Genomic DNA, 27,874 nt, shown 5'->3' with positions numbered 1-27,874 from the left:
TATAGCTTCTCTGCTGGGTTAGAGATACAACTAACATCAGCCTTGAGGCTTGGACACACTTGGAACATTTAGTTTTTTTATAAACATTTCAACCACAAGTGTGTTACAAGGCCTTGTTCTCTGTCGCCACAGCACATAGCAGTACACCAATAGACTTCATATTTATGTGGATCTAGCTTCTCATGCCTCTCTTACTGTATGGTGGTCTAACATGGAGTCTTGTACAGTTTTAATGTCTAAATAAGGTGACCACAGCTGGACCCATATCTGGTTGGTGCTCTTTCCATTGCTCATTGTCAATCCCAAGCTGTTTGCCATGACAATGAGTGACAATGAAGTGGGCATGACTGGCGCAAACAGACTGGCACTCAAGCAAGACCAGACCTGACTGAACTCTTAACTGTCTCCCTTGTTGGAAAAGTAAAGTACTGGAAATTACTTTCTAAGGCACTAATGGACCATATCCTATTTTTTACTGGAAATTGTGCTTGTTAAAGTAATGCAAGTGATTAATTTAATACATCTTTTGGACTGAAACCCTGTCTTTGTAGTTTTGTTTTTTTGCATCTCTGGGAATATATATATACACTAAACAAAAATATAAATGCAACAATTTGAATGATTTTACTGAGTTTATATAAGGAAATCAGTCAATTGAAATAAATTCGTTAGGCCCGAATCTGGATTTTACATTACTGGGAAGGGGCGCAGCCATGGGTGGGCATAGGCCCACCCACTGGGGAGCCAGGCCCAGCTAATCAGAATGAGTTTTATTCCCCACAAAGGGCTATATTACAGACAAATACTCGTCAGTTTCATCAGCTGGCCGGGTGGCTGGTTTCAGACCATCCCGCAGGTGAAGAAGCCGGATGTGGAGGTCCTGGGCTGGCGTGGTCACACGTGGTCTGCGGTTGTGAGGCCGGTTGGACGTACTGCAAAATTATCTAAAATGACGGTAGGCGGCTTACGGTAGAGAAATTAACATGCAAAAGCTTTGGTGGACATTCCTGCAGTCAGCATGCCAATTGCACGCTCCCTCAACTTGAGACATCTGTGGCATCGTGTTGTGAGACAAAACTGCACATTTTAGTGGCCTTTTATTGTCCCCAGCACAAGGTGCACCTGTCTAAGGCTCATGCTGTTTAATCCGCTTATTGATATGCCACACCTGTCAGGTGGATGGATTATCTTGGCAAGGAGAAATGCTCACTAACAGGGATGTAAACACATTTGTGCACAACATTTGAGCGAAATAAGCATTCCGGGATCTTTTATTTCAGTGTTTAATATTTGATACCAGCAAAGTTTTAAACATCTACTCATTCAAGGGTTTTTATTTATTTTTACTATTTTCTGTAGAATAATAGAATAAGATAGTGAAGACATCAAAACTATGAAATAACACATGGAATCATGTAGTAACCAAAAAAGTGTTAAACAAATTAAAATATATTTTTGATTCTTCAAAGTAGCCACCCATTCTCTCAACCAGCTTCACCTGGATGGCTTTTCCAACAGTCTTGGAGTTCCGACATATACTGAGCACTTGTTGGCTGCTTTTCCTTCACTCTGCGGTCCAACTCATCCCAAACCATCTCAATTGGGTTGAGGTCGGGTGATTGTGGAGGCCAGGTCATCTGATGCAGCACTCCATCACTCTCCTTCTTGGTCAAATAGCCCTTACACAGCCTGGAGGTGTGTTGGGTCATTGTCCTGTTGAAAAACAAATGATAGTCACACTAAGCGCAAACCAGATGGGATAGCGTATCGCTGCAGAATGCTGTGGTAGCCATGCTGGTTAAGTGTGCCTTGAATTCTAAATAATTCAGACAGTGTCACCAGCAAGGCACCATCACACCTCCTCCTCCATGCTTCACGGTGGGAACCACACCATCACACCTCCTCCTCCATGCTTCACGGTGGGAACCACACATGCGGCGATCGTCCATTCACCTACTCTGCGTCTCACAAAGACACGGCGGTTGGAACCAAAAATCTCACATATGGACTCATCAGATCAAAGGACACATTTTCACTGGTCTAATGTCCATTGTTCGTGTTTCTTTGCCCAAGCAAGTCTCTTCTTATTATTGGTGTCCTTTAGTAGTGGTTTCTTTGCAGCAATTTGACCATGAACTCCTGATTCACGCAGTCTCCTCTGAACAGTTGATGTTGCGTCGTCTGTTACTTGAACTCTTGTGAATCATTTATTTGGGCTGCAGTTTCTGAGGCTGGTAACTAATGAACTTATCCTCTGCAGCAGAGGTAACTCTGGATCTTCCTTTCCTGTGGCGGTCCTCATGAGAGCCAGTTTCATCATAGTGCTTGATGGTTTTTGCGACTGCACTTGAAGAAACTTTAAAAGTTCTTGAAATTTTCCACATTGACTGACCTTCATGTCTAAAAGTAATGATGACTGTTTTCTTTTTGCATATTTGAGCTGTTCTTGCCATAATATGGACTTGGTCTTTTACCAAATAGGGCTATCTTCTGTATACCACCCCTACCTTGTCACAACACAACTGATTGGCTCAAACACACTAAGAAGGAAAGAAGTTCCACAAATGAACTTTTAACAAGGCACACCTGTTAATTGAAAAGCATTCCAGGTGACTACCTCATGAAGCTGGTTGAGAGAATGCCAAGAGTGCAAAGCTGTCATCAAGGCAAAGGGTGGCTACTTTGAAGAATCTCAGAATCTATTTTGATTTGTTTAACACCTTTTTTTTGTTTACCACATGATTCCATATGTGTTATTTCATAGTTTTGATGTCTTCACTATTATTCTACAATGTAGAAAATAGGAAAAATAGAGAACCTCTGAATGAATAGATGTGTCCAAACTGCTGACTGGTTCTGTATTTATTTGGTAACATTTTGAATCTGGGCTTTACTACTATAGCACATAAAGACACATTAACTAACACATTCATACATGGAAAAACACAGTAAAAAAATATATAATCAGATTTAATTGTCTGTCCTATATCTAGGATATAAGAAAGCTCTGGAAATATATTTTTTTACACATTTAACAACCCTTTTTTTTGTTAGCACAGAACTACCTCTGTACTTCGATTCATTTTTTAAAAACCAGTACCAGGTTACTACCTTCAGAAGAGTCCCGTAACCGTTGTGTTTTAACGAACCAAATATGTCCTGATTTTCAGGGGGACTGTTGATTATTACTGCTGGTAATACTTTGTTCTTCTAATGCCTCTATTTAATCCTGTTTTTTTAAATTAATTCCAAAACAATATAATTTCATTCACTGATTTTAATACACCTTAAAAATGTTTTTGCTTACCCTGGTGTGAAATAAAACTTCATTCCATACACGACTTTCATGAACTCTTGCCTTGCGCTAATGGAGGTGCCAAATACAGATTATTAGCAGGGGTTTAGTTAAGAAGCCAACTACTTGAAAGACTGCAACGATGCTGGACTATCATAACTGTATGACTGTGACACATTTATACGTTCTATTGCTAGTGACAACAAGGTGAAATTAAACACATTTGTACAAACAGAGAATGGGAATGAGACTCAGGTTCAAAACCTAACGTGGAGATTTTCAATGAGGAAACTGCTCAGAAAAGACACTCAGACTGCCAATTTAATATGCAAAATGTACACTCTTTTTGAGGATAAAGAACCTGCTTCTCATCTTGACGTAGCCAAGAGTTCATATGAGGAAATGTCAATGGTAGAGCTCATAGTTATCTATAGTTATCATGGGTAGACCTATAGTTATCATGGGTAGGCCTATAGTTTTCATGGGTAGGCCTATAGTTATCATGGGTAGGCCTATAGTTATCATGGGTAAACCTATAGTTATCATGGGTAGGCCTATAGTTATCATGGGTAGGCCTATAGTTATCATGGGTAGGCCTATAGTTATCATGGGTAGGCCTATATTTATCATGGGTAGGCCTATAGTTTTCATGGGTAGGCCTACAGGTATCATGGGTAGGCCTACAGGTATCATGGGTAGGCCTATAGTTATCATGGGTAGGCCTATAGTTATCATGGGTAGGCCTATAGTTATCATGGGTAGCCCTATAGTTATCATGAGTAAGCCTATAGTTATCATGGGTAGGCCTATAGTTATCATGAGTAAGCCTATAGTTATCATGGGTAAGCCTATAGTTATCATGGGTAAGCCTATATTTATCATGGGTAGGCCTATAGTTATCATGGGTAGGCCTATAGTTATCATGGGTAGACAGGCCTATAGTTATCATGGGTAGACAGGCCTATAGTTATCATGGGTAGGCCTATAGTTATCATGGGTAGGCCTATAGTTATCATGGGTAGGCCTATAGTTATCATGGGTAGACAGGCCTATAGTTTTCATGGGTAGGCCTATAGTTATCATGGGTAGACCTATAGTTATCATGGGTAGGCCTATAGTTATCATGGGTAGGCCTATAGTTATCATGGGTAGGCCTATAGTTATCATGGGTAGGCCTATAGTTATCATGGGTAGGCCTATAGTTATCATGGGTAGGCCTATAGTTATCATGGGTAGGCCTATAGTTATCATGGGTAGGCCTATAGTTATCATGGGTAGGCCTACAGGTATCATGGGTAGGCCTATAGTTTTCATGGGTAGGCCTATAGTTATCATGGGTAGGCCTATAGTTATCATGGGTAGGCCTATAGTTATCATGGGTAGGCCTATAGTTATCATGGGTAGGCCTATAGTTATCATGGGTAGGCCTATAGTTATCATGGGTAGGCCTATAGTTTTCATGGGTAGGCCTATAGTTTTCATGGGTAGGCCTATAGTTTTCATGGGTAGGCCTATAGTTATCATGGGTAGACCTATAGTTATCATGGGTAGACCTATAGTTATCATGGGTAGACCTATAGTTATCATGGGTAGGCCTATAGTTATCATGGGTAGGCAGGCCTATAGTTATCATGGGTAGGCAGGCCTATAGTTATCATGGGTAGGCAGGCCTATAGTTATCATGGGTAGGCAGGCCTATAGTTCACATGGGTAGACCTATAGTTATCATGGGTAGGCAGGCCTATAGTTATCATGGGTAGACCTATAGTTATCATGGGTAAGCCTATAGTTATCATGGGTAGGCAGGCCTATAGTTATCATGGGTAGGCAGGCCTATAGTTATCATGGGTAGGCAGGCCTATAGTTCACATGGGTAGACCTATAGTTATCATGGGTAGGCAGGCCTATAGTTATCATGGGTAGACCTATAGTTATCATGGGTAAGCCTATAGTTATCATGGGTAGGCCTATAGTTATCATGGGTAGACAGGCCTATAGTTATCATGGGTAGACAGGCCTATAGTTATCATGGGTAGGCCTATAGTTAACATGGGTAGGCCTATAGTTATCATGGATAGACCTATAGTTATCATGGGTAGACCTATAGTTATCATGGGTAGGCCTATAGTTAACATGGGTAGGGCTATAGTTATCATGGGTAGGCCTATAGTTATCATGGGTAGACCTATAGTTATCATGGGTAGACAGGCCTATAGTTATCATGGGTAGGCCTATAGTTATCATGGGTAGGCCTATAGTTATCATGGGTAGACCTATAGTTATCATGGGTAGGCCTATAGTTATCATGGGTAGGCCTATAGTTTTCATGGGTAGGCCTATAGTTATCATGGGTAGGCCTATAGTTATCATGGGTAGGCCTATAGTTATCATGGGTAGACAGGCCTATAGTTATCATGGGTAGACAGGCCTATAGTTATCATGGGTAGACAGGCCTATAGTTATCATGGGTAGACAGGCCTATAGTTATCATGGGTAGACAGGCCTGTAGTTATCATGGGTATACCTATAGTTATCATGAGTAAGCCTATAGTTATCATGGGTAAGCCTATATTTATCATGGGTAGGCCTATAGTTATTATGGGTAGGCCTATAGTTATCATGGGTAGGCCTATACTTATCATGGGTAGGCCTATACTTATCATGGGTAGGCCTATAGTTATCATGGGTAGGCCTATAGTTATCATGAGTAAGCCTATAGTTATCATGGGTAGGCCTATAGTTATCATGGGTAGGCCTATAGTTATCATGGGTAGGCCTATAGTTATCATGGGTAGGCCTATAGTTATCATGGGTAGGCCTATAGTTATCATGGGTAGGCCTATAGTTATCATGGGTAGGCCTATAGTTATCATGGGTAGGCCTATAGTTATCATGGGTAGACAGGCCTACAGGTATCATGGGTAGACCTATAGTTATCATGGGTAGGCCTATAGTTATCATGAGTAAGCCTATAGTTGTCATGGGTAGGCCTATAGTTATCATGAGTAAGCCTATAGTTATCATGGGTAGGCCTATAGTTATCATGGGTAGGCCTATAGTTATCATGGGTAGGCCTATAGTTTTCATGGGTAGGCCTATAGTTTTCATGGGTAGGCCTATAGTTTTCATGGGTAGGCCTATAGTTATCATGGGTAGACCTATAGTTATCATGGGTAGACCTATAGTTATCATGGGTAGACCTATAGTTATCATGGGTAGACCTATAGTTATCATGGGTAGGCAGGCCTATAGTTATCATGGGTAGGCAGGCCTATAGTTATCATGGGTAGGCAGGCCTATAGTTATCATGGGTAGGCAGGCCTATAGTTCACATGGGTAGACCTATAGTTATCATGGGTAGGCAGGCCTATAGTTATCATGGGTAGACCTATAGTTATCATGGGTAAGCCTATAGTTATCATGGGTAGGCCTATAGTTATCATGGGTAGACAGGCCTATAGTTATCATGGGTAGACAGGCCTATAGTTATCATGGGTAGACAGGCCTATAGTTATCATGGGTAGACAGGCCTATAGTTAACATGGGTAGACCTATAGTTACCATGGATAGACCTATAGTTATCATGGGTAGGCCTATAGTTTTCATGGGTAGGCCTATAGTTATCATTGATAGGCCTACAGGTATCATGGGTAGGCCTACAGGTATCATGGGTAGACCTATAGTTTTCATGGGTAGGCCTATAGTTATCATGGATAGACCTATAGTTATCATGGTTAGGCCTATAGTTATCATGGGTAGACCTATAGTTATCATGGGTAGACCTATAGTTATCATGAGTAAGCCTATAGTTATCATGGGTAGGCCTATAGTTATCATGGGTAGGCCTATAGTTATCATGGGTAGACCTATAGTTATCATGGGTAGACAGGCCTATAGTTATCATGGGTAGGCCTATAGTTATCATGGGTAGACCTATAGTTATCATGGGTAGACCTATAGTTATCATGGGTAGACCTATAGTTATCATGGGTAGGCCTATAGTTTTCATGGGTAGGCCTATAGTTATCATGGGTAGGCCTATAGTTATCATGGGTAGGCCTATAGTTATCATGGGTAGGCCTATAGTTATCATGGGTAGGCCTATAGTTATCATGGGTAGACCTATAGTTATCATGGGTAGGCCTATAGTTATCATGGGTAGGCCTATAGTTATCATGGGTAGACAGGCCTATAGTTATCATGGGTAGACAGGCCTATAGTTATCATGGGTAGACAGGCCTGTAGTTATCATGGGTATACCTATAGTTATTATGGGTAGGCCTATAGTTATCATGAGTAAGCCTATAGTTATAATGGGTAGGCCTATAGTTATCATGGGTAGGCCTATAGTTATCATGGATAGACCTATAGTTATCATGGTTAGGCCTATAGTTATCATGGGTAGACCTATAGTTATCATGGGTAGACCTATAGTTATCATGGATAGACTTATAGTTATCATGGGTAGGCCTATAGTTATCATGGGTAGACCTATAGTTATCATGGGTAGACTTATAGTTATCATGGGTAGGCCTATAGTTATCATGGGTAGGCCTATAGTTTTCATGGGTAGGCCTATAGTTATCATGGGTAAGCCTATAGTTATCATGGGTAAGCCTATAGTTATCATGGGTAGGCCTATAGTTATCATGGGTAGACCTATAGTTATCATGGGTAGACAGGCCTATAGTTATCATGGATAGGCCTACAGGTATCATGGGTAGGCCTACAGGTATCATGGGTAGACCTATAGTTTTCATGGGTAGGCCTATTGTTATCATGAGTAAGCCTATAGTTGTCATGGGTAGGCCTATAGTTATCATGAGTAAGCCTATAGTTATCATGGGTAGGCCTATAGTTATCATGGGTAGGCCTATAGTTATCTAGTTTAGGTATATAGTTCTCATAGGTAGGCCTATAGTTATCATGGGTAGACCTATAGTTATCATGGGTAAGCCTATAGTTATCATGGATAGCCCTATAGTTATCATGGGTAGGCCTATAGTTATCATGGATAGACCTATAGTTATCATGGTTAGGCCTATAGTTATCATGGGTAGACCTATAGTTATCATGGGTAGACCTATAGTTATCATGGATAGACTTATAGTTATCATGGGTAGGCCTATAGTTATCATGGGTAGACCTATAGTTATCATGGGTAGACCTATAGTTATCATGGGTAGACTTATAGTTATCATGGGTAGACTTATAGTTATCATGGGTAGGCCTATAGTTTTCATGGGTAGGCCTATAGTTATCATGGGTAGACCTATAGTTATCATGGGTAGGCAGGCCTATAGTTATCTAGTTTAGGTATATAGTTCTCATAGGTAGGCCTATTTGCAGGAAAGATTAAAGAGTCCAATCCTTACTGTGTAGTACATTTTCGATATCAATTTTCAGTCAATCAGAAAAGGATATTAAAACAAATGTTGAGCTCCGGAGAGGGAGCAACTTGCATTGTCATTACATAATACTGCCGCAAATAAGGTGCACGGGGAATTAAGACGCCGACCGACCTCTGGTGACGTTGGCTAGCTAAACGCATGCGCAGAAACACGTCATCGGGTCTAATGTAGAGATTATTTTGAGGAGATGGTAAACTTCATTGGCATTTTTACGCCCGTTGTGTGCGTTGCCCATGCGTCGTCAATGGGCCGCGCGGTGCATGCTTGACGATTCTGGGACAAGGAGATCACTCCTTCAAGGAATGAATTAGAGTGAATTCTAGCTCAAAAACCCAACATTAGCATGAATTACGTGAACAAGAAGTAACAACATTACACTTATTTTCCGAGATAATTAACATGTTCTCTGTATCGTATTGTTTTGAAATAGTGTCATTGCATACTATCGAGGAAAATAGAGGTTTCTCGATTCATGCGGCATTCACATGCTAGTCGGAACTAAGTAACTCTGACTTGCTAAATGGTTGAAAACGGCATGTTTGTAACTACAACCAATTATCAAGTCGAATATTTCAGAGTTACCTATTTCTGACTAGCAAGTGAACGTGGTAACATAGTGTAACGACCCTGGGCTTCGGGCTAAAAGATCGAGGTTCGACACCTGCTCCCTGCATTGTTTTATTCATGGGGCGGCAAGGCCAGTAACCGAAAGGTTGCAAGTTTAAATCCCCAAGCTGACAAGGTAAAAATCTGTCGTTCTGCCCCTGAACAAGGCAGTTAACCCACTATTCCTTGGCCGTCATTGAAAATAAGAATTTGTTCTTAACTGACTTGCCTAGTTAAATAAAGGTAAAATAAATTACAATATCTTGACGTTTAGAAGGTATTGCTTAACGATTAGTTTAGCAGCCGTTTGATGCAGCATGACAACGGGAACGCGATTGGTCGACGTCTGCCGGCAGAGTTACGCCATTCATTTCTTGCTGGGATTCTTATCTCTTCCTCTATTATCTTGGTCGAAAGGAGCGTTAAATCAAAGGCACTCTTTCGATATAAAGTTGTTTTTTACGAAAATGAAAACGTGTCAGTTTGTCATTTTCACGGGGTTGGAGTAGTAACATGTTCAACTACTTAAGACATTGACTCAAATCTAGGTTGTGCGTTTAGATTTGGAGAAAATGTAGATCTAAAGAAAAACATGTAACGTTTCTCACTGACTTGTGGAACCCTAAACCCCGGCCTGGTCTGATCCCGGCACTTCTCGCGATGTTACGCCTCTGGGTTGAGAAACGCTGTGACCAGACCAAACACAACACGGTGAACACTAGCAGGAGCGACTTCGCTGCTTTAGTGTTGGTTGTTCACGAAATGGACTGCTCAAATCTAACGAATGTACTCACAGAGTCCAAGGATTACCAGGTAACAACAATGTAAACCTGTCGAAATGCTTATTTTTCTTCTTCATTGTGTATAGTTGTAACGTTATTACTATGCCACTTTAAATAGCTTAGTGTGTGAGCTTGTGCAACCTTAAAAACAAACACCGCTACAACTGCAACAACTGAGAGCTGAGATGTATGTAGTTTAGTCCGCTAAACAGTATGGAACAATCAAAACCTTAAGCAGTATTCAGGGAGGCACCTTGGCGAACGACCGTGACACATTGCTGCAATATTGCTGCGTTGATTGTTGATCTAAATGTAAATGTGGTCGAGAAAGACTGCGATCACAGAGCATGTTACCAAGATGTAATTTATAATAGCAGACAACTTATTTATTGATGTCAAATATAATGTTGCTGCTATTTTATCTAAGAACTGCATTGTCGTCCGTGTGTTTTCACCGACGTTATGAAACAAAACATGGTGTATGGGGTTGCTGCCGGAGCGCGGTGGAGCGGCGTACCCTCACTATTTTCTATTTGACTCGAGAATACATGGAGCTGGTCAAACTATTTCTGGAAAATTAATTCAGATACATTCTAAATAAATGTTATTTAATTACCACTACAATTATATGAAACTAGAATGTCAAACCAAATATGTATAGCAGCCTAGAGGTAGGTAAATAAATGGTGGTTTCGTCACGGTCTTCTCTCTGGCAGTGGCGAGAATGACGAACTATTAGGTTGTGTGCACTGCAGAGGTCGGTCCTGACTACTTCGGCCAATCAGACCGTTGGAAAAACATTTGTGTGTCTGCCTTGAGGATGTCCATAAACCTCCACAGACCCCTCTTGTGCAGTGTAACCCAGAATTATGTGACCACTTGGTGAAGGCGACACCATTTTGCCTAGGACCAGTGGCGACTAGTCATTCAGGGCAGGTGAACAGCCCCACCTGTTCTGAGCACCACGTTTTTTGCAAAAAAAGGCTTGCCTGTGTAACAGTATAGCTTCCGTCCCTCTCCTCCCCCAACCTGGGCTCGAACCAGGGACCCTCTGCACACATCAACCACAGTCACTCACGAAGCATCGTTACCCAACGCGCCACAAAAGCCGCGGCGGGGAACAACTACTTCAAGGTCTCAGAGCGAGTGACGTCACCGATTGAAACACTATTAGCGCGCACCACCGCTAACTAGCTAGCCATTTCACATCGGCCACACCTGCTTTGCATGTTATTTTGTCATTAATACGTGTCACATAAGTTTGCAAACAATGTAAAAAAAAAAAAAAAAAAAAAAAAGGGATATATCACTGAGTTAATGAATATAATATATTTTGATTTGTTTAACACTTTTTTGGTTACTACATGATTCCATATGTGTTATTTCATAGTTTTAATGTATTCACTTTATTCTACAATGTAGAAAATAGTAAAAATAAAGAAAAACCCTTGAATGAGTAGGTGTTCTACTTTTGACTGGTACTGTATTTACATTAGTCTATAGCCTACAAATAGTCACAGTATACCACGTAGTCGTAGGCCTATTAGTCTATAGCCACAGTATACCACATAGTCGTAGGCCTATTAGTCTATAGCCACAGTATACCTCATAGTCGTAGGCCTATTAGAGTATAGCCACAGTATACCACGTAGTCGTAGGCCTATTAGAGTATAGCCACAGTATACACGTAGTCGTAGGCCTATTAGTCTATAGCCACAGTATACCACGTAGTCGTAGGCCTATTAGTCTATAGCCACAGTATACACGTAGTCGTAGGCCTATTAGTCTATAGCCACAGTATACCACCTAGTCGTAGGCCTATTAGAGTATAGCCACAGTATACACGTAGTCGTAGGCCTATTAGTCTATAGCCACAGTATACACGTAGTCGTAGGCCTATTAGTCTATAGCCACAGTATACCACGTAGTCGTAGGTCTATTAGTCTATAGCCACAGTATACCACGTAGTCGTAGGCCTATTAGAGTATAGCCACAGTATACACGTAGTCGTAGGCCTATTAGTCTATAGCCACAGTATACCACGTAGTCGTAGGCCTATTAGTCTATAGCCACAGTATACCACGTAGTCGTAGGCCTATTAGTCTATAGCCACAGTATACCACGTAGTCGTAGGCCTATTAGTCTATAGCCACAGTATACACGTAGTCGTAGGCCTATTAGTCTATAGCCACAGTATACACGTAGTCGTAGGCCTATTAGTCTATAGCCACAGTATACACGTAGTCGTAGGCCTATTAGAGTATAGCCACAGTATACACGTAGTCGTAGGCCTATTAGTCTATAGCCACAGTATACCACGTAGTCGTAGGCCTATTAGAGTATAGCCACAGTATACACATAGTCGTAGGCCTATTAGTCTATAGCCACAGTATACACGTAGTCGTAGGCCTATTGGAGTATAGCCACAGTATACACGTAGTCGTAGGCCTATTGGAGTATAGACTACTCTAAACTATTGTTGTTTGTTCCTGAACTGGCCGAATGGCAGAGCTATCATTCAGCTATCCTTCAGCTATCCTTCAGCTATCCTTCAGCTATCCTTCAGCACCAGAAGTTGGTTCAGCTTCTTTAAATAACATCATTGCTTGATCCTGGGGCTGTCCTTTCAGCATCTTTCGCTTCAAATAACCAAGTTCTGCCTAATAGTCCTACTCATCACTTATTATTACACATAGAAGATGATCCCTTCTCACACTGATTCATTTTCATTTAGCATAAGAGAACCTAATATAATAGCATAGCCTGTAACCTTACTGTTACACCGAACACCTCATTTCAAATGAGATTTTAAAATGGTTAGCTGAAGCCGAATAGTAAAAATGTATAATGCGGCAGAACTCAACAGCGCTCACCACTAGACAGGATATAGACTTTGATTGAAACAAAATACAGAAAGGCTTTTAGTTTAACACCATCTGCGTTAATTCACTCATCAAACAGCAATACAAGAATATCTAAATTCCCATTAAAATAATTGAGATCAAATGACTGGTATAGAGCACCACGTGGAGAATGACTGGTGCAGAGCGACACGTGGAGAATGACCGGTACAGAGCGACACGTGGAGAATGACCGGTACAGAGCGACACGTGGAGAATGACCGGTATAGAGCGACACGTGGAGAATGACCGGTGTAGAGCGACACGTGGAGAATGACCGGTATAGAGCACCACGTGGAGAATGACTGGTGTAGAGCGACACGTGGAGAATGACTGGTATAGAGCGACACGTGGAGAATGACCGGTGTAGAGCGACACGTGGAGAATGACTGGTATAGAGCGACACGTGGAGAATGACTGGTGTAGAGCGACACGTGGAGAATGACTGGTATAGAGCGACACGTGGAGAATGACTGGTGTAGAGCGACACGTGGAGAATGACTGGTGTAGGGCGACACGTGGAGAATGACTGGTATAGAGCGACACGTGGAGAATGACTGGTGTAGAGCGACACGTGGAGAATGACTGGTGTAGAGCGACACGTGGAGAATGACTGGTGTAGAGCGACACGTGGAGAATGACTGGTGTAGAGCGACACGTGGAGAATGACCGGTACAGAGCGACACGTGGAGAATGACCGGTACAGAGCGACACGTGGAGAATGACCGGTACAGAGCGACACGTGGAGAATGACCGGTACAGAGCGACACGTGGAGAATGACCGGTACAGAGCGACACGTGGAGAATGACTGGTGTAGAGCGACACGTGGAGAATGACCGGTGCAGAGCGACACGTGGAGAATGACTGGTGTAGAGCGACACGTGGAGAATGACTGGTGTAGAGCGACACGTGGAGAATGACTGGTGCAGAGCGACACGTGGAGAATGACCGGTGTAGAGCGACACGTGGAGAATGACTGGTACAGAGCGACACGTGGAGAATGACTGGTACAGAGCGACACGTGGAGAATGACTGGTGCAGAGCGACACGTGGAGAATGACTGGTGTAGAGCGACACGTGGAGAATGACTGGTGCAGAGCACCACGTGGAGAATGACTTGTATAGAGCGACACGTGGAGAATGACTGGTGTAGAGCGACACGTGGAGAATGACTGGTGTAGAGCGACACGTGGAGAATGACTGGTGTAGAGCGACACGTGGAGAATGACTGGTGCAGAGCGACACGTGGAGAATGACTGGTACAGAGCGACACGTGGAGAATGACCGGTGTAGAGCGACACGTGGAGAATGACTGGTATAGAGCGACACGTGGAGAATGACTGGTGTAGAGCGACACGTGGAGAATGACTGGTATAGAGCGACACGTGGAGAATGACTGGTGTAGAGCGACACGTGGAGAATGACTGGTATAGAGCGACACGTGGAGAATGACTGGTGTAGAGCGACACGTGGAGAATGACTGGTGTAGAGCGACACGTGGAGAATGACTGGTATAGAGCGACACGTGGAGAATGACTGGTGTAGAGCGACACGTGGAGAATGACTGGTGTAGAGCGACACGTGGAGAATGACTGGTGTAGAGCGACACGTGGAGAATGACTGGTGTAGAGCGACACGTGGAGAATGACCGGTACAGAGCGACACGTGGAGAATGACCGGTACAGAGCGACACGTGGAGAATGACCGGTACAGAGCGACACGTGGAGAATGACCGGTACAGAGCGACACGTGGAGAATGACCGGTACAGAGCGACACGTGGAGAATGACCGGTACAGAGCGACACGTGGAGAATGACTGGTGTAGAGCGACACGTGGAGAATGACCGGTGCAGAGCGACACGTGGAGAATGACTGGTGTAGAGCGACACGTGGAGAATGACTGGTGTAGAGCGACACGTGGAGAATGACTGGTGCAGAGCGACACGTGGAGAATGACCGGTGTAGAGCGACACGTGGAGAATGACTGGTACAGAGCGACACGTGGAGAATGACTGGTACAGAGCGACACGTGGAGAATGACTGGTGCAGAGCGACACGTGGAGAATGACTGGTGTAGAGCGACACGTGGAGAATGACTGGTGTAGAGCGACACGTGGAGAATGACTGGTGCAGAGCACCACGTGGAGAATGACTTGTATAGAGCGACACGTGGAGAATGACTGGTGTAGAGCGACACGTGGAGAATGACTGGTGTAGAGCGACACGTGGAGAATGACTGGTGTAGAGCGACACGTGGAGAATGACTGGTGCAGAGCGACACGTGGAGAATGACTGGTACAGAGCGACACGTGGAGAATGACCGGTGTAGAGCGACACGTGGAGAATGACTGGTGTAGAGCGACACGTGGAGAATGACTGGTGCAGAGCGACACGTGGAGAATGACCGGTATAGAGCGACACGTGGAGAATGACCGGTATAGAGCGACACGTGGAGAATGACCGGTGTAGAGCGACACGTGGAGAATGACTGGTGTAGAGCGACACGTGGAGAATGACTGGTGTAGAGCGACACGTGGAGAATGACTGGTGTAGAGCGACACGTGGAGAATGACTGGTGTAGAGCGACACGTGGAGAATGACTGGTGTAGAGCGACACGTGGAGAACGACTGGTGTAGAGCGACACGTGGAGAATGACTGGTGCAGAGCGACACGTGGAGAATGACCGGTGTAGAGCGACACGTGGAGAATGACCATTCCCCATTGACAGTGATGATGACCGGTTTTTAAAATACGTATGCCTAAATTGGTGTTTGAGGGTATTCAAAATATAAATGTTTCTTTATTTTCTTTAACCTTTATTTAACTAGGGTTTAGACAATAGCCTGTGTGTGGGCATAGGTAGACGTTGTAATTGGAGGACGCATTTTTCTATGCATATTCTACAGTGATGGGCTATTCAATTGGCTACGTCTGTCGGTACAAACTTTGAGGAAATGATGTCATTTACGTTGTTTTTTTTTGTTGCACTACCTCACCTAAAAACATAGACCTCCACCACTGGCTAGATCAGCTGTTTCAACGACTACGTACTGATCAATATTCTCCAACCAGTGGTAACACAATTGAAGGCGCATTTGTTTGCCATCTGTATCTCAGATACGCCTACCATCCTAAAACGTAATCAAATATATTTCAGTTGATGTTTAGGTGACTGTATGCTGTAAGATGAAGAAGCTGTGGTCTTGTTTCATACAGAACAGCCATAAAGACGCAGACCAGCAGCACAGCACAGAGGATGAGCCCTTACTCAGAGACAACCCCAGGCGTTTTGTCATCTTTCCAATCCAGTACCCTGACATCTGGAGGATGTACAAACAGGCCCAGGCCTCCTTCTGGACAGTGGAAGAGGTGGGGGCTAATTAACTTGAATTCCAAATGCTGCCTATTCCCTGAAAAGGAGTAAGGCAGTCCTCAGAATACATGAAACAATACTCCCTCATTTTGAATGTGTGAAAACTGAGTGAAGGCTGTTGCTTGCTAGATTGATGTGTGGTTTGTAAAGCCTAATGTCAGGAGAGCGAGGCAATATGCTACATACAACACAAAGTCTCACTTAAAAAACAAAGCACGGTTTAATGTAGGGGGTTGATGTGTGGTTGATGTGTGGTTGAACTGTCTGTAACCGTCTGTGCTGCAGGTGGATCTATCTAAGGACCTGGCACACTGGGACAACTTGAAGCCTGATGAGAAACACTTCATCTCTCACATCTTAGCTTTCTTCGCTGCCAGCGACGGCATCGTCACCGAGAACCTTGTGAGTCCCTCTTCTTCCTCCTCTCCTCCTCTGAAGCCAAATAAAAGGGTCTGTAGGGTGTTATAGACCCTGGTCTGTAGGGTGTTAGCGACCCTGGTCTGTAGGGTGTTAGGGACCCTGGTCTGTAGGGTGTTAGGGACCCTGGTCTGTAGGGTGTTAGCGACCCTGGTCTGTAGGGTGTTAGGGACCCTGGTCTGTAGGGTGTTAGGGACCCTGGTCTGTAGGGTGTTAGGGACCCTGGTCTGTAGGGTGTTAGGGACCCTGGTCTGTAGGGTGTTAGGGACCCTGGTCTGTAGGGTGTTAGGGACCCTGGTCTGTAGGGTGTTAGGGACCCTGGTCTGTAGGGACCCTGGTCTGTAGGGTGTTAGGGACCCTGGTCTGTAGGGTGTTAGGGACCCTGGTCTGTAGGGCGTTATAAACCCTGGTCTGTAGGGACCCTGGTCTGTAGGGCGTTAGGGACCCTGGTCTGTAGGGCGTTAGGGACCCTGGTCTGTAGGGCGTTAGGGACCCTGGTCTGTAGGGCGTTAGGGACCCTGGTCTGTAGGGTGTTAGGGACCCTGGTCTGTAGGGTGTTAGGGACCCTGGTCTGTAGGGTGTTAGGGACCCTGGTCTGTAGGGTGTTAGGGACCCTGGTCTGTAGGGTGTTAGGGACCCTGGTCTGTAGGGTGTTAGGGACCCTGGTCTGTAGGGCGTTAGGGACCCTGGTCTGTAGGGCGTTATAAACCCTGGTCTGTAGGGACCCTGGTCTGTAGGGCGTTAGGGACCCTGGTCTGTAGGGCGTTAGGGACCCTGGTCTGTAGGGCGTTATAAACCCTGGTCTGTAGGGACCCTGGTCTGTAGGGCGTTAGGGACCCTGGTCTGTAGGGCGTTAGGGACCCTGGTCTGTAGGGTGTTATAAACCCTGGTCTGTAGGGACCCTGGTCTGTAGAGACCCTGGTCTGTAGGGTGTTATAAACCCTGGTCTGTAGGGACCCTGGTCTGTAGGGCGTTAGGGACCCTGGTCTGTAGGGTGTTATAGACCCTGGTCTGTAGGGTGTTATAGACCCTGGTCTGTAGGGTGTTAGGGACCCTGGTCTGTAGGGTGTTAGGGACCCTGGTCTGTAGGGCGTTAGGGACCCTGGTCTGTAGGGCGTTAGGGACCCTGGTCTGTAGGGTGTTAGGGACCCTGGTCTGTAGGGTGTTAGGGACCCTGGTCTGTAGGGTGTTAGGGACCCTGGTCTGTAGGGTGTTAGGGACCCTGGTCTGTAGGGTGTTAGGGACCCTGGTCTGTAGGGTGTTAGGGACCCTGGTCTGTAGGGTGTTAGGGACCCTGGTCTGTAGGGTGTTAGGGACCCTGGTCTGTAGGGTGTTAGGGACCCTGGTCTGTAGGGTGTTAGGGACCCTGGTCTGTAGGGTGTTAGGGACCCTGGTCTGTAGGGTGTTAGGGACCCTGGTCTGTAGGGCGTTAGGGACCCTGGTCTGTAGGGCGTTAGGGACCCTGGTCTGTAGGGCGTTAGGGACCCTGGTCTGTAGGGCGTTAGGGACCCTGGTCTGTAGGGCGTTAGGGACCCTGGTAGGTAGGGCGTTAGGGACCCTGGTCTGCAGGGTGTTAGGGACCCTGGTCTGCAGGGTGTTAGGGACCCTGGTCTGCAGGGTGTTAGGGACCCTGGTCTGCAGGGTGTTAGGGACCCTGGTCTGTAGGGCGTTAGGGACCCTGGTCTGTAGGGCGTTATAAACCCTGGTCTGTAGGGTGTTAGGGACCCTGGTCTGTAGGGACCCTGGTCTGTAGGGTGTTAGGGACCCTGGTCTGTAGGGTGTTAGGGACCCTGGTCTGTAGGGTGTTAGGGACCCTGGTCTGTAGGGTGTTAGGGACCCTGGTCTGTAGGGTGTTAGGGACCCTGGTCTGTAGGGCCCCTGGTCTGTAGGGACCCTGGTCTGTAGGGTGTTATAAACCCTGGTCTGTAGGGACCCTGGTCTGTAGGGTGTTATAAACCCTGGTCTGTAGGGCGTTAGGGACCCTGGTCTGTAGGGTGTTAGGGACCCTGGTCTGTAGGGTGTTAGGGACCCTGGTCTGTAGGACGTTAGGGACCCTGGTCTGTAGGGTGTTAGGGACCCTGGTCTGTAGAGACCCTGGTCTGTAGGGTGTTAGGGACCCTGGTCTGTAGGGACCCTGGTCTGTAGGGTGTTAGGGACCCTGGTCTGTAGGGTGTTAGGGACCCTGGTCTGTAGGGTGTTATAAACCCTGGTCTGTAGGGCGTTAGGGACCCTGGTCTGTAGGGTGTTATAAACCCTGGTCTGTAGGGTGTTAGGGACCCTGGTCTGTAGGGTGTTATAAACCCTGGTCTGTAGAGACCCTGGTCTGTAGGGTGTTAGGGACCCTGGTCTTTAGAGACCCTGGTCTGTAGGGTGTTAGGGACCCTGGTCTATAGGGACCCTGGTCTGTAGGGCGTTAGGGACCCTGGTCTGTAGGGCGTTAGGGACCCTGGTCTGTAGGGTGTTATAAACCCTGGTCTGTAGGGTGTTATAAACCCTGGTCTGTAGGGCGTTAGGGACCCTGGTCTGTAGGGTGTTAGGGACCCTGGTCTGTAGGGTGTTATAAACCCTGGTCTGTAGGGTGTTATAAACCCTGGTCTGTAGGGTGTTAGGGACCCTGGTCTGTAGGGTGTTAGGGACCCTGGTCTGTAGGGTGTTAGGGACCCTGGTCTGTAGGGTGTTAGGGACCCTGGTCTGTAGGGTGTTAGGGACCCTGGTCTGTAGGGTGTTAGATGGAGATTATCCACTGAGCTGGCTTTTTGTTTTTGTAGCTCTACAGTAGCACCGTATTATACTGTATTCTCACCCCAGCCTTAATATAGAAATATCCATTTTTTTGTTTTTTTTGTTTACCTTTTATTTAACTAGGCAAGTCAGTTAAGAACAAATTCTTATTTACAATGACGGTGGGTTAACTGCCTTGTTCAGGGGCAGGACGACAGATGTTTACCTTGTCAGCTCGGGGATTTGATCTTGCAACCTTTTGGTTACTAGTCCAACGCTCTAACCACTAGGCTACACTGCCGACACGATGTTATCCATCCCTCAGGTCCAGAGGTTTAGTCAAGAAGTGCAGCTTCCAGAGGCCCGATCCTTCTATGGGTTCCAGATCCTCATAGAGAACGTCCACTCTGAGATGTACGGCATGCTGATCAACACTTACATCAGGGACTCTGAGGAGAGGTACGTTACTATAGTCTAATGAGATGTATGGCAGGCTGATCAACATCAGGGACTCTGAGGAGAGGTACGTTACTATAGTCTAATGAGATGTATGGCAGGCTGATCAACATCAGGGACTCTGAGGAGAGGTACGTTACTATAGTCTAATGAGATGTATGGCAGGCTGATCAACACTTACATCAGGGACTCTGAGGAGAGGTACGTTACTATAGTCTAATGAGATGTATGGCAGGCTGATCAACATCAGGGACTCTGAGGAGAGGTACGTTACTATAGTCTAATGAGATGTATGGCAGGCTGATCAACACTTACATCAGGGACTCTGAGGAGAGGTACGTGACGTGTGGAATGCATCCTAGGCCCGCATCATGAAGCATCTCAGAGTAGGGAGTAGTGATCTAGGATCAGGTCTTCCCTGTCCATGTAACCGTATTCATTATGATCCAAAAGGCAACACTGATCCTAGATCAGCACTCCTCCTGTGATATGCATTATGAACACAGGCCCTGATATCTCACCAGGTGGTATATGGAGCTCATTTTGTCAGTTGAGATCATTGTGGTGAAAAGATGATACTAGACTTTGATGAGGGTTTGGTTGGTACATGTTTTGATCTGCAGGCAGAATGTTCTCAACCTGTTCTCCGTTTCCCTTGTCTGTACAGGGAGCATTTGTTCAATGCCATCCAGACTATGCCGTGTGTGAGAAGGAAAGCAGAATGGGCCATCCAGTGGATCTCTGACACCAAATCCACCTTTGGTGAGTTCTTGAAAAAGGAACAGTCTCACAGCTGTAACATCTACATTACTATAGTAACAGTGTTGACCCTGGACAATGCATGGCTAGGAAATGATCCTCATTGCTATAGTAACAGTGTCCACCCTGGACAATGCATGGCTAGGAAATGATCCTCATTGCTATAGTAACAGTGTTGACCCTGGACAATGCATGGCTGGGAAATGATCCTCATTGCTATAGTAACAGTGTTGACCCTGGACAATGCATGGCTGGGAAATGATCCTCATTGCTATAGTAACAGTGTTGACCCTGGACAATGCATGGCTACGAAATGATCCTCATTGCTATAGTAACAGTGTCCACCCTGGACAATGCATGGCTGGGAAATGATCCTCATTGCTATAGTAACAGTGTTGACCCTGGACAATGCATGGCTGGGAAATGATCCTCATTGCTATAGTAACAGTGTCCACCCTGGACAATGCATGGCTAGGAAATGATCCTCATTGCTATAGTAACAGTGTTGACCCTGGACAATGCATGGCTACGAAATGATCCTCATTGCTATAGTAACAGTGTTCATCCTGGACAATGCATGGCTACGAAATGATCCTCATTGCTATAGTAACAGTGTTGACCCTGGACAATGCATGGCTACGAAATGATCCTCATTGCTATAGTAACAGTGTTGACCCTGGACAATGCATGGCTGGGAAATGATCCTCATTGCTATAGTAACAGTGTTGACCCTGGACAATGCATGGCTACGAAATGATCCTCATTGCTATAGTAACAGTGTTGACCCTGGACAATGCATGGCTACGAAATGATCCTCATTGCTATAGTAACAGTGTTGACCCTGGACAATGCATGGCTGGGAAATGATCCTCATTGCTATAGTAACAGTGTTGACCCTGGACAATGCATGGCTACGAAATGATCCTCATTGCTATAGTAACAGTGTTGACCCTGGACAATGCATGGCTGGGAAATGATCCTCATTGCTATAGTAACAGTGTTGACCCTGGACAATGCATGGCTACGAAATGATCCTCATTGCTATAGTAACAGTGTCCACCCTGGACAATGCATGGCTGGGAAATGATCCTCATTGCTATAGTAACAGTGTTGACCCTGGACAATGCATGGCTGGGAAATGATCCTCATTGCTATAGTAACAGTGTTGACCCTGGACAATGCATGGCTGGGAAATGATCCTCATTGCTATAGTAACAGTGTTGACCCTGGACAATGCATGGCTGGGAAATGATCCTCATTGCTATAGTAACAGTGTTGACCCTGGACAATGCATGGCTGGGAAATGATCCTCATTGCTATAGTAACAGTGTCCACCCTGGACAATGCATGGCTGGGAAATGATCCTCATTGCTATAGTAACAGTGTTGACCCTGGACAATGCATGGCTGGGAAATGATCCTCATTGCTATAGTAACAGTGTTGACCCTGGACAATGCATGGCTGGGAAATGATCCTCATTGCTATAGTAACAGTGTTGACCCTGGACAATGCATGGCTGGGAAATGATCCTCATTGCTATAGTAACAGTGTTGACCCTGGACAATGCATGGCTACGAAATGATCCTCATTGCTATAGTAACAGTGTCCACCCTGGACAATGCATGGCTGGGAAATGATCCTCATTGCTATAGTAACAGTGTTCATCCTGGACAATGCATGGCTGGGAAATGATCCTCATTGCTATAGTAACAGTGTTGACCCTGGACAATGCATGGCTACGAAATGATCCTCGTTGCTATAGTAACAGTGTCCACCCTGGACAATGCATGGCTAGGACATGGAAATGTTTCTCATGTGTCGTTGGATAGTTATTGTGTGCGTTCATTCTTCATGTTTAATAATTCAGCCTTCGCTGCTATTGATACCATTTTTTAATGCTACCTTTATTTAAATGAAACCATTCTTCCATGTTGGTATTCCTCCACAGGGGAGCGGATCGTAGCGTTCGCTGCAGTGGAGGGCATCTTCTTCTCTGGGTCGTTTGCTGCTGTTTATTGGTTGAAGAAGAGAGGCCTGATGCCTGGGCTCACCTACTCCAACGAGCTCATCAGCAGAGACGAGGTTAGATGCTCTGTGTCCCTACAACTCTGAACCTCCAAACCAGTTCCACTGGCTCTTTCTAGTTGTTCCCCTCTAATCAGGAAGTAATTTACACCTGGGACACCAGGTGAGGTTAATTAACTAGCAGGTAGTAAACATAAACCAGAAGTGTTTGGGCCCTCTTGGACTGGGATTGAACAGTCCAGTTTTAGTCTCTTTTCAAAGGACATCTAAGCTACATCTTGATGCAGCATGAACATTTTCCAGTGAAGTCTCAACATTTTGCTGTTATTTGATTGGAAAAGTAGCAACAGCTAAAATGTATTGACCTCCCTGCCAATATAACTGTCACTATAGGGTATTGATCTTTTAATGTATGTTTGTATCTTCAGGGCCTGCACTGTAACTTTGCCTGTCTGTTGTACAGCTACATAGTGAAGAAACCGTCAGAGGACAGGGTAAAGGACATTATCACCAAAGCTGTCAGCATTGAGCAGGTGAGTCCGTGAAATGAATACTGTCTAACATCAGAAGTAGATGCATGACTCTCGCCTAGTGCTGTTGACCGTATTACCTCCACACCAGAGTCATGAAGGCAGTCAAATTCCACGTGACCGTTTAGGTGAATAGGCTTCTCTAAGCTCTGATGCTGCGGATGGTCGTTAGTAGTCTACCAAACTTACTAACAGCCTGGTACTCAGCACTCTATTGTCACTTTGACATCAATGCTAATCTAATCAAACACTCCACGAGAGCTTATGAGCTCATGTTGTGCAACATTTCAATAGGCTATGGAATTGCGTGAGAACAGAGTGATGGCCTCTATTAAAAAGAGGAGGATCCCATCAGACTTCTATAGACTAGGCCTACTATATTTATTTCTCAACTTTCCTAATATTAAGCACATTGTTTGTCTTTGCAACAGGAGTATAGCTTACCTGATGGGAAAAGCGTTCTCCATTCGCTATTTACAAGCATTTCATTACACTCATAATAACATCTGCTAAATATGTGACCAGTAAATTTGATTTTGAAGTGCATAGATGATATTTTTCCCGCTGCCCATTTTGATACAGGTGCATATGGTACATTCTAAATCAAAACAAATTTCACACAAATATTTAGTATATTTAAAGACCAGAGTAAATCAGCAATTGTCTGATGGGTGACAATATTCGCCTATCACTTGTGAATGATATATTATCACGTGTGTATGATGCCCAGCATAAGAAACAATAAAAAAAATGATATTCTAATCATAGTTGTACACCTTGTGTAGCCTAGCCCATAGGCCTATTGTTTTTTTTTAATAAGGTTTGTATCACAACTACAGTGGCCAAATAACTTCTTAAAATTAAGCACATTAATCCGCTTTATAAGGGGTGTAGAGCCTAACTGGCATTCATAAGCAGCGTGTGAGTTTCAAGTTTGGGGAAGATAAATTTCACCATTAAAAATGAACCTTTATAATAAAAACATTACATGAGTAATTGCATTTGCGGTCACTAATGGAACATTCACACTTATAAGCCTACTGACATGTGTGAATTGCTGCGCTTATAATGTGAAGAAATAGTCATTTTATGCTAAATGTTCTGATCTGTTGCATCAGCCACATTGCGTTAAAAAAATTAATAATAATAATTTTTGATGCTAGTGGTTGTATTAACTTGGGATCTATTGTATCCCACAACTGTCCCAGACTATTTGGAATATTTATTTCTCGCACAGAATAGATCAACTTTTGTACTATGGGGGATAGTGGATTGACATAGGCTAGTGCTTTTGCTGTTCGTTAGGCCTACTCATCATTTTGGCTGACAAAGTACCGTACCAGTCAAAAGTTTGGACATCTACTCATTCAAAGGTTTTGCTTTATTTGTACTATGTTCTATGTTGTAGAATAACAGTGAATACATCAAAACTATGAAATAACACATATGGAATCATGTAGTAACCAAAAAAGTGTAGAATGCCAAGAGTGTGCAAAGCTGTCATCAAGGCAAAGGGTGGCTACTTTAAACAATCTCAAATATAAAATATACACTTTTTTGGTTACTACATGATTCCATATGTGTTATTTCATAGTTTTGATGTCTTCATTATTATTCTACAATGTAGAAAATAGTGCAGTTGCGTCCCCAATGTGTCTGTCTTCACTTGTAGCCTGTGAGAAAGACCCGACCATGTGATGGAGCGCGCAGCAGTCTGGAAGAAGGGCACACTGGCCGCAAAAGGCATGGATTTGTTTAGGGTGCATTACGGCCACTCAAAGGGGATGCCGCCGGGAAATTCTATGCATTGTCAAGTGCTTGTCAAATTGTGAACGAGTGACTGATGTAGTGTGTACAGCCTGCGCAAAAATACAAAGTAGAGCTCATGCCTTTTTTTAAGTGACTTTATTCAAATCATCATTAGAGTCGCAACATGCAACCGTACAATGTATTAAACATATAGCTCAACGTTTGTGGAACAACTAAAGTTACATTCATAACTCTAAATGAAGCATATAGGAGGACCTGTTTCTTTGTTAACCTCTCAACACAGAAAAGCCGCATGTGCACACTCCCTCAAATCGTTTGGAGAAAATGTCTTTCCTATTTTAATCAGCTTGGTTCAAATGTATTCTACATACTATAAAATAATGACACCGAATTCTAAGCTAATCTTGTCTGCTAAATGAACTCGTCTAGCCCACAGCCAGATCAGGCTATAACGTAAAGACAATTCTGATTATACTATTCTGTTCTTCTGAAATAGATTACATTTTCCTCATATCATGTTTTTTTAGACCTGTCTAAAATAAATAATGGATTTATTGTGAAGGTGTAGACTATATTACATGGATTTATTACTTTTTAAACTGTAAATGTTTCAAACGGTCTTCATCAGTGGCTTGTAGGCTGTGTGGAAGCCAGGAGATGCTGAATGTGTTTGTTAATTAACGGTCAATTACCGTGAGACCGGCAGATATTTGCTTGACAATCACCGGTTGACAAAATTTGGTGACCGCCACAGCCCTACTCTCCACATTATAAAAATATACTTAATTGTAAATCCATTAAAAACAGTGAGGTTTGGTTCATAGAACTTTTATCATACAGATACAATTACTATCTAACAATGATCTAGAACGTGTCCATAACGACACATTTTAACGTGAATCTGAACGTGTCCATAACGACACATTTTAACGTGAATCTGGAACGTGTCCATAACCACACATTTTAACGGGAATCTGGAACGTGTCCATAACGACACATTTTAACGGGAATCTGGAACGTGTCCATAACCACACATTTTAACGGGAATCTGGAACGTGTCCATAACGACACATTTTAACGTGAATCTGAACGTGTCCATAACGACACATTTTAACGGGAATCTGGAACGTGTCCATAACCACACATTTTAACGGGAATCTGGAACGTGTCCATAAGGACACATTTTAACGGGAATCTGGAACATGTCCATAAGGACACATTTTACAGTGACTGGAACGTGTCCATAATGACACATTTTACAGTGACTGGAACGTGTCCATAATGACACATTTTACAGTGACTGGAACGTGTCCATAACCACACATTAACGTGAATCTGGAACGTGTCCATAACGACACATTTTAACGGGAATCTGGAACGTGTCCATAATGACACATTTTAACGTGAATCTGGAACGTGTCCATAATGACACATTTTAACGTGAATCTGGAACGTGTCCATAACCACACATTAACGTGAATCTGGAACGTGTCCATAATGACACATTTTAACGTGAATCTGGAACGTGTCCATAACCACACATTAACGTGAATCTGGAACGTGTCCATAATGACACATTTTAACGTGAATCTGGAACGTGTCCATAACGACACATTTTAACGTGAATCTGGAACGTGTCCATAACGACACATTTTAACGTGAATCTGGAACGTGTCCATAACCACACATTAACGTGAATCTGGAACGTGTCCATAACCACACATGTTCACATTTTCAGGAGTTTCTGACCGAGGCCTTACCTGTGGATCTGATTGGGATTAATGGTGTGCTGATGAAGCAGTACATTGAGTTTGTGGCAGACCGTTTACTCCAAGACCTGGGATTGGCCAAGGTGAGTCTTTCATCATTATTTTGATTCTACAACATATTTTTAGTGTGTAGGTAGCGTATACATAGCGCCAGCCTGTTGGTCCTATCAATCCAACTCATGGATTGATAGGATGTCATGCTTGGCTTGGCAATGACAAAACGGAGTTGGCAAGAGCAAAACAGATGCTTTCTATCGCAGGTCTATCTGACAGAAAACCCCTTTGACTTCATGGAGTCCATCTCACTGGAAGGGAAAACCAACTTCTTTGAGAAGCGTGTGGCTGAGTACCAGAGGTATGGAGTGATGTCGAACACCATGAACTGTGACTTCACCCTGGATGCAGACTTCTAGTTTAAACACATTGTTCCACGTGAAGAAAAAGAGGAGGCTTCAGGAGTTCCACCACAACCTCCGATGCGATTGGAGGGGAATCCTGATTGGAGGGGAATCCTGATTGGAGGAATTATAACCACATAGGTGCTGAGTGGCATAACATCAATCCGAGTACAGACACTCGTGTGGGTTTGAAAATGAAAAAGGCCACACATTGTTACACTATTGACCTGTATATTGAATTTACATTTGTTGTATTTGATCTTGATTAAACAAGGACCTCACACTGACAATAGCAACAATACCAGTGAACCAATGCAATGTTTTTAATAAGTGTAACCGATGTGAAATGGCTAGCTAGTTAGTGGTGGTGCGCGCTAATAGCGTTTCAATCGGTGACATCACTCGCTCTGAGACCTTGAAGTAGTTGTTCCCCTTGCTCTGCAAGGGCTGCGGCTTTTGTGGAGCGATGGGTAACGATGCTTCGAGCGTGGCTGTTGTCGATGTGTGCAGAGGGTCCCTGGTTCGAGCCCAGGTAGGGGCGAGGAGATGGACAGAAAGCTAAACTGTTACATAAGGAGTTATTGATCAATGCCTTTTGTTTGTTTTATAAAATGAATACTGCTCAGTCTCTCTCTCTCTGATAATCATTTGTTCTAGGTG

At 44.2% G+C, this 27,874-nt stretch overlaps 1 protein-coding gene across 1 annotated transcript; it reads left to right on the top strand.

The window, feature by feature from the left end:
- The first annotated feature begins 9,957 nt into the window (after window positions 1-9,957).
- rrm2b (ribonucleotide reductase M2 b) lies at window positions 9,958-27,643 on the top strand. Its single transcript, XM_038971993.1, has 9 exons — window positions 9,958-10,125; window positions 16,213-16,365; window positions 16,655-16,771; window positions 19,833-19,966; window positions 20,631-20,725; window positions 22,671-22,804; window positions 23,176-23,280; window positions 26,786-26,899; window positions 27,077-27,643. Exons 1-9 carry the CDS (start codon window positions 9,973-9,975, stop codon window positions 27,227-27,229), a joined length of 1,158 nt encoding a protein of 385 aa, XP_038827921.1. The 5' UTR covers window positions 9,958-9,972; the 3' UTR covers window positions 27,230-27,643.
- Window positions 27,644-27,874: the final 231 nt, after the last annotated feature.

The sequence above is a fragment of the Salvelinus namaycush genome, chromosome 32 (genome assembly GCF_016432855.1).
Source record: "Salvelinus namaycush isolate Seneca chromosome 32, SaNama_1.0, whole genome shotgun sequence".
Lineage (NCBI taxonomy): Eukaryota > Metazoa > Chordata > Actinopteri > Salmoniformes > Salmonidae > Salvelinus > Salvelinus namaycush.
Note: the sequence above shows the minus strand (reverse complement) of the source record. Positions and strands in the feature narration are given on the sequence as shown.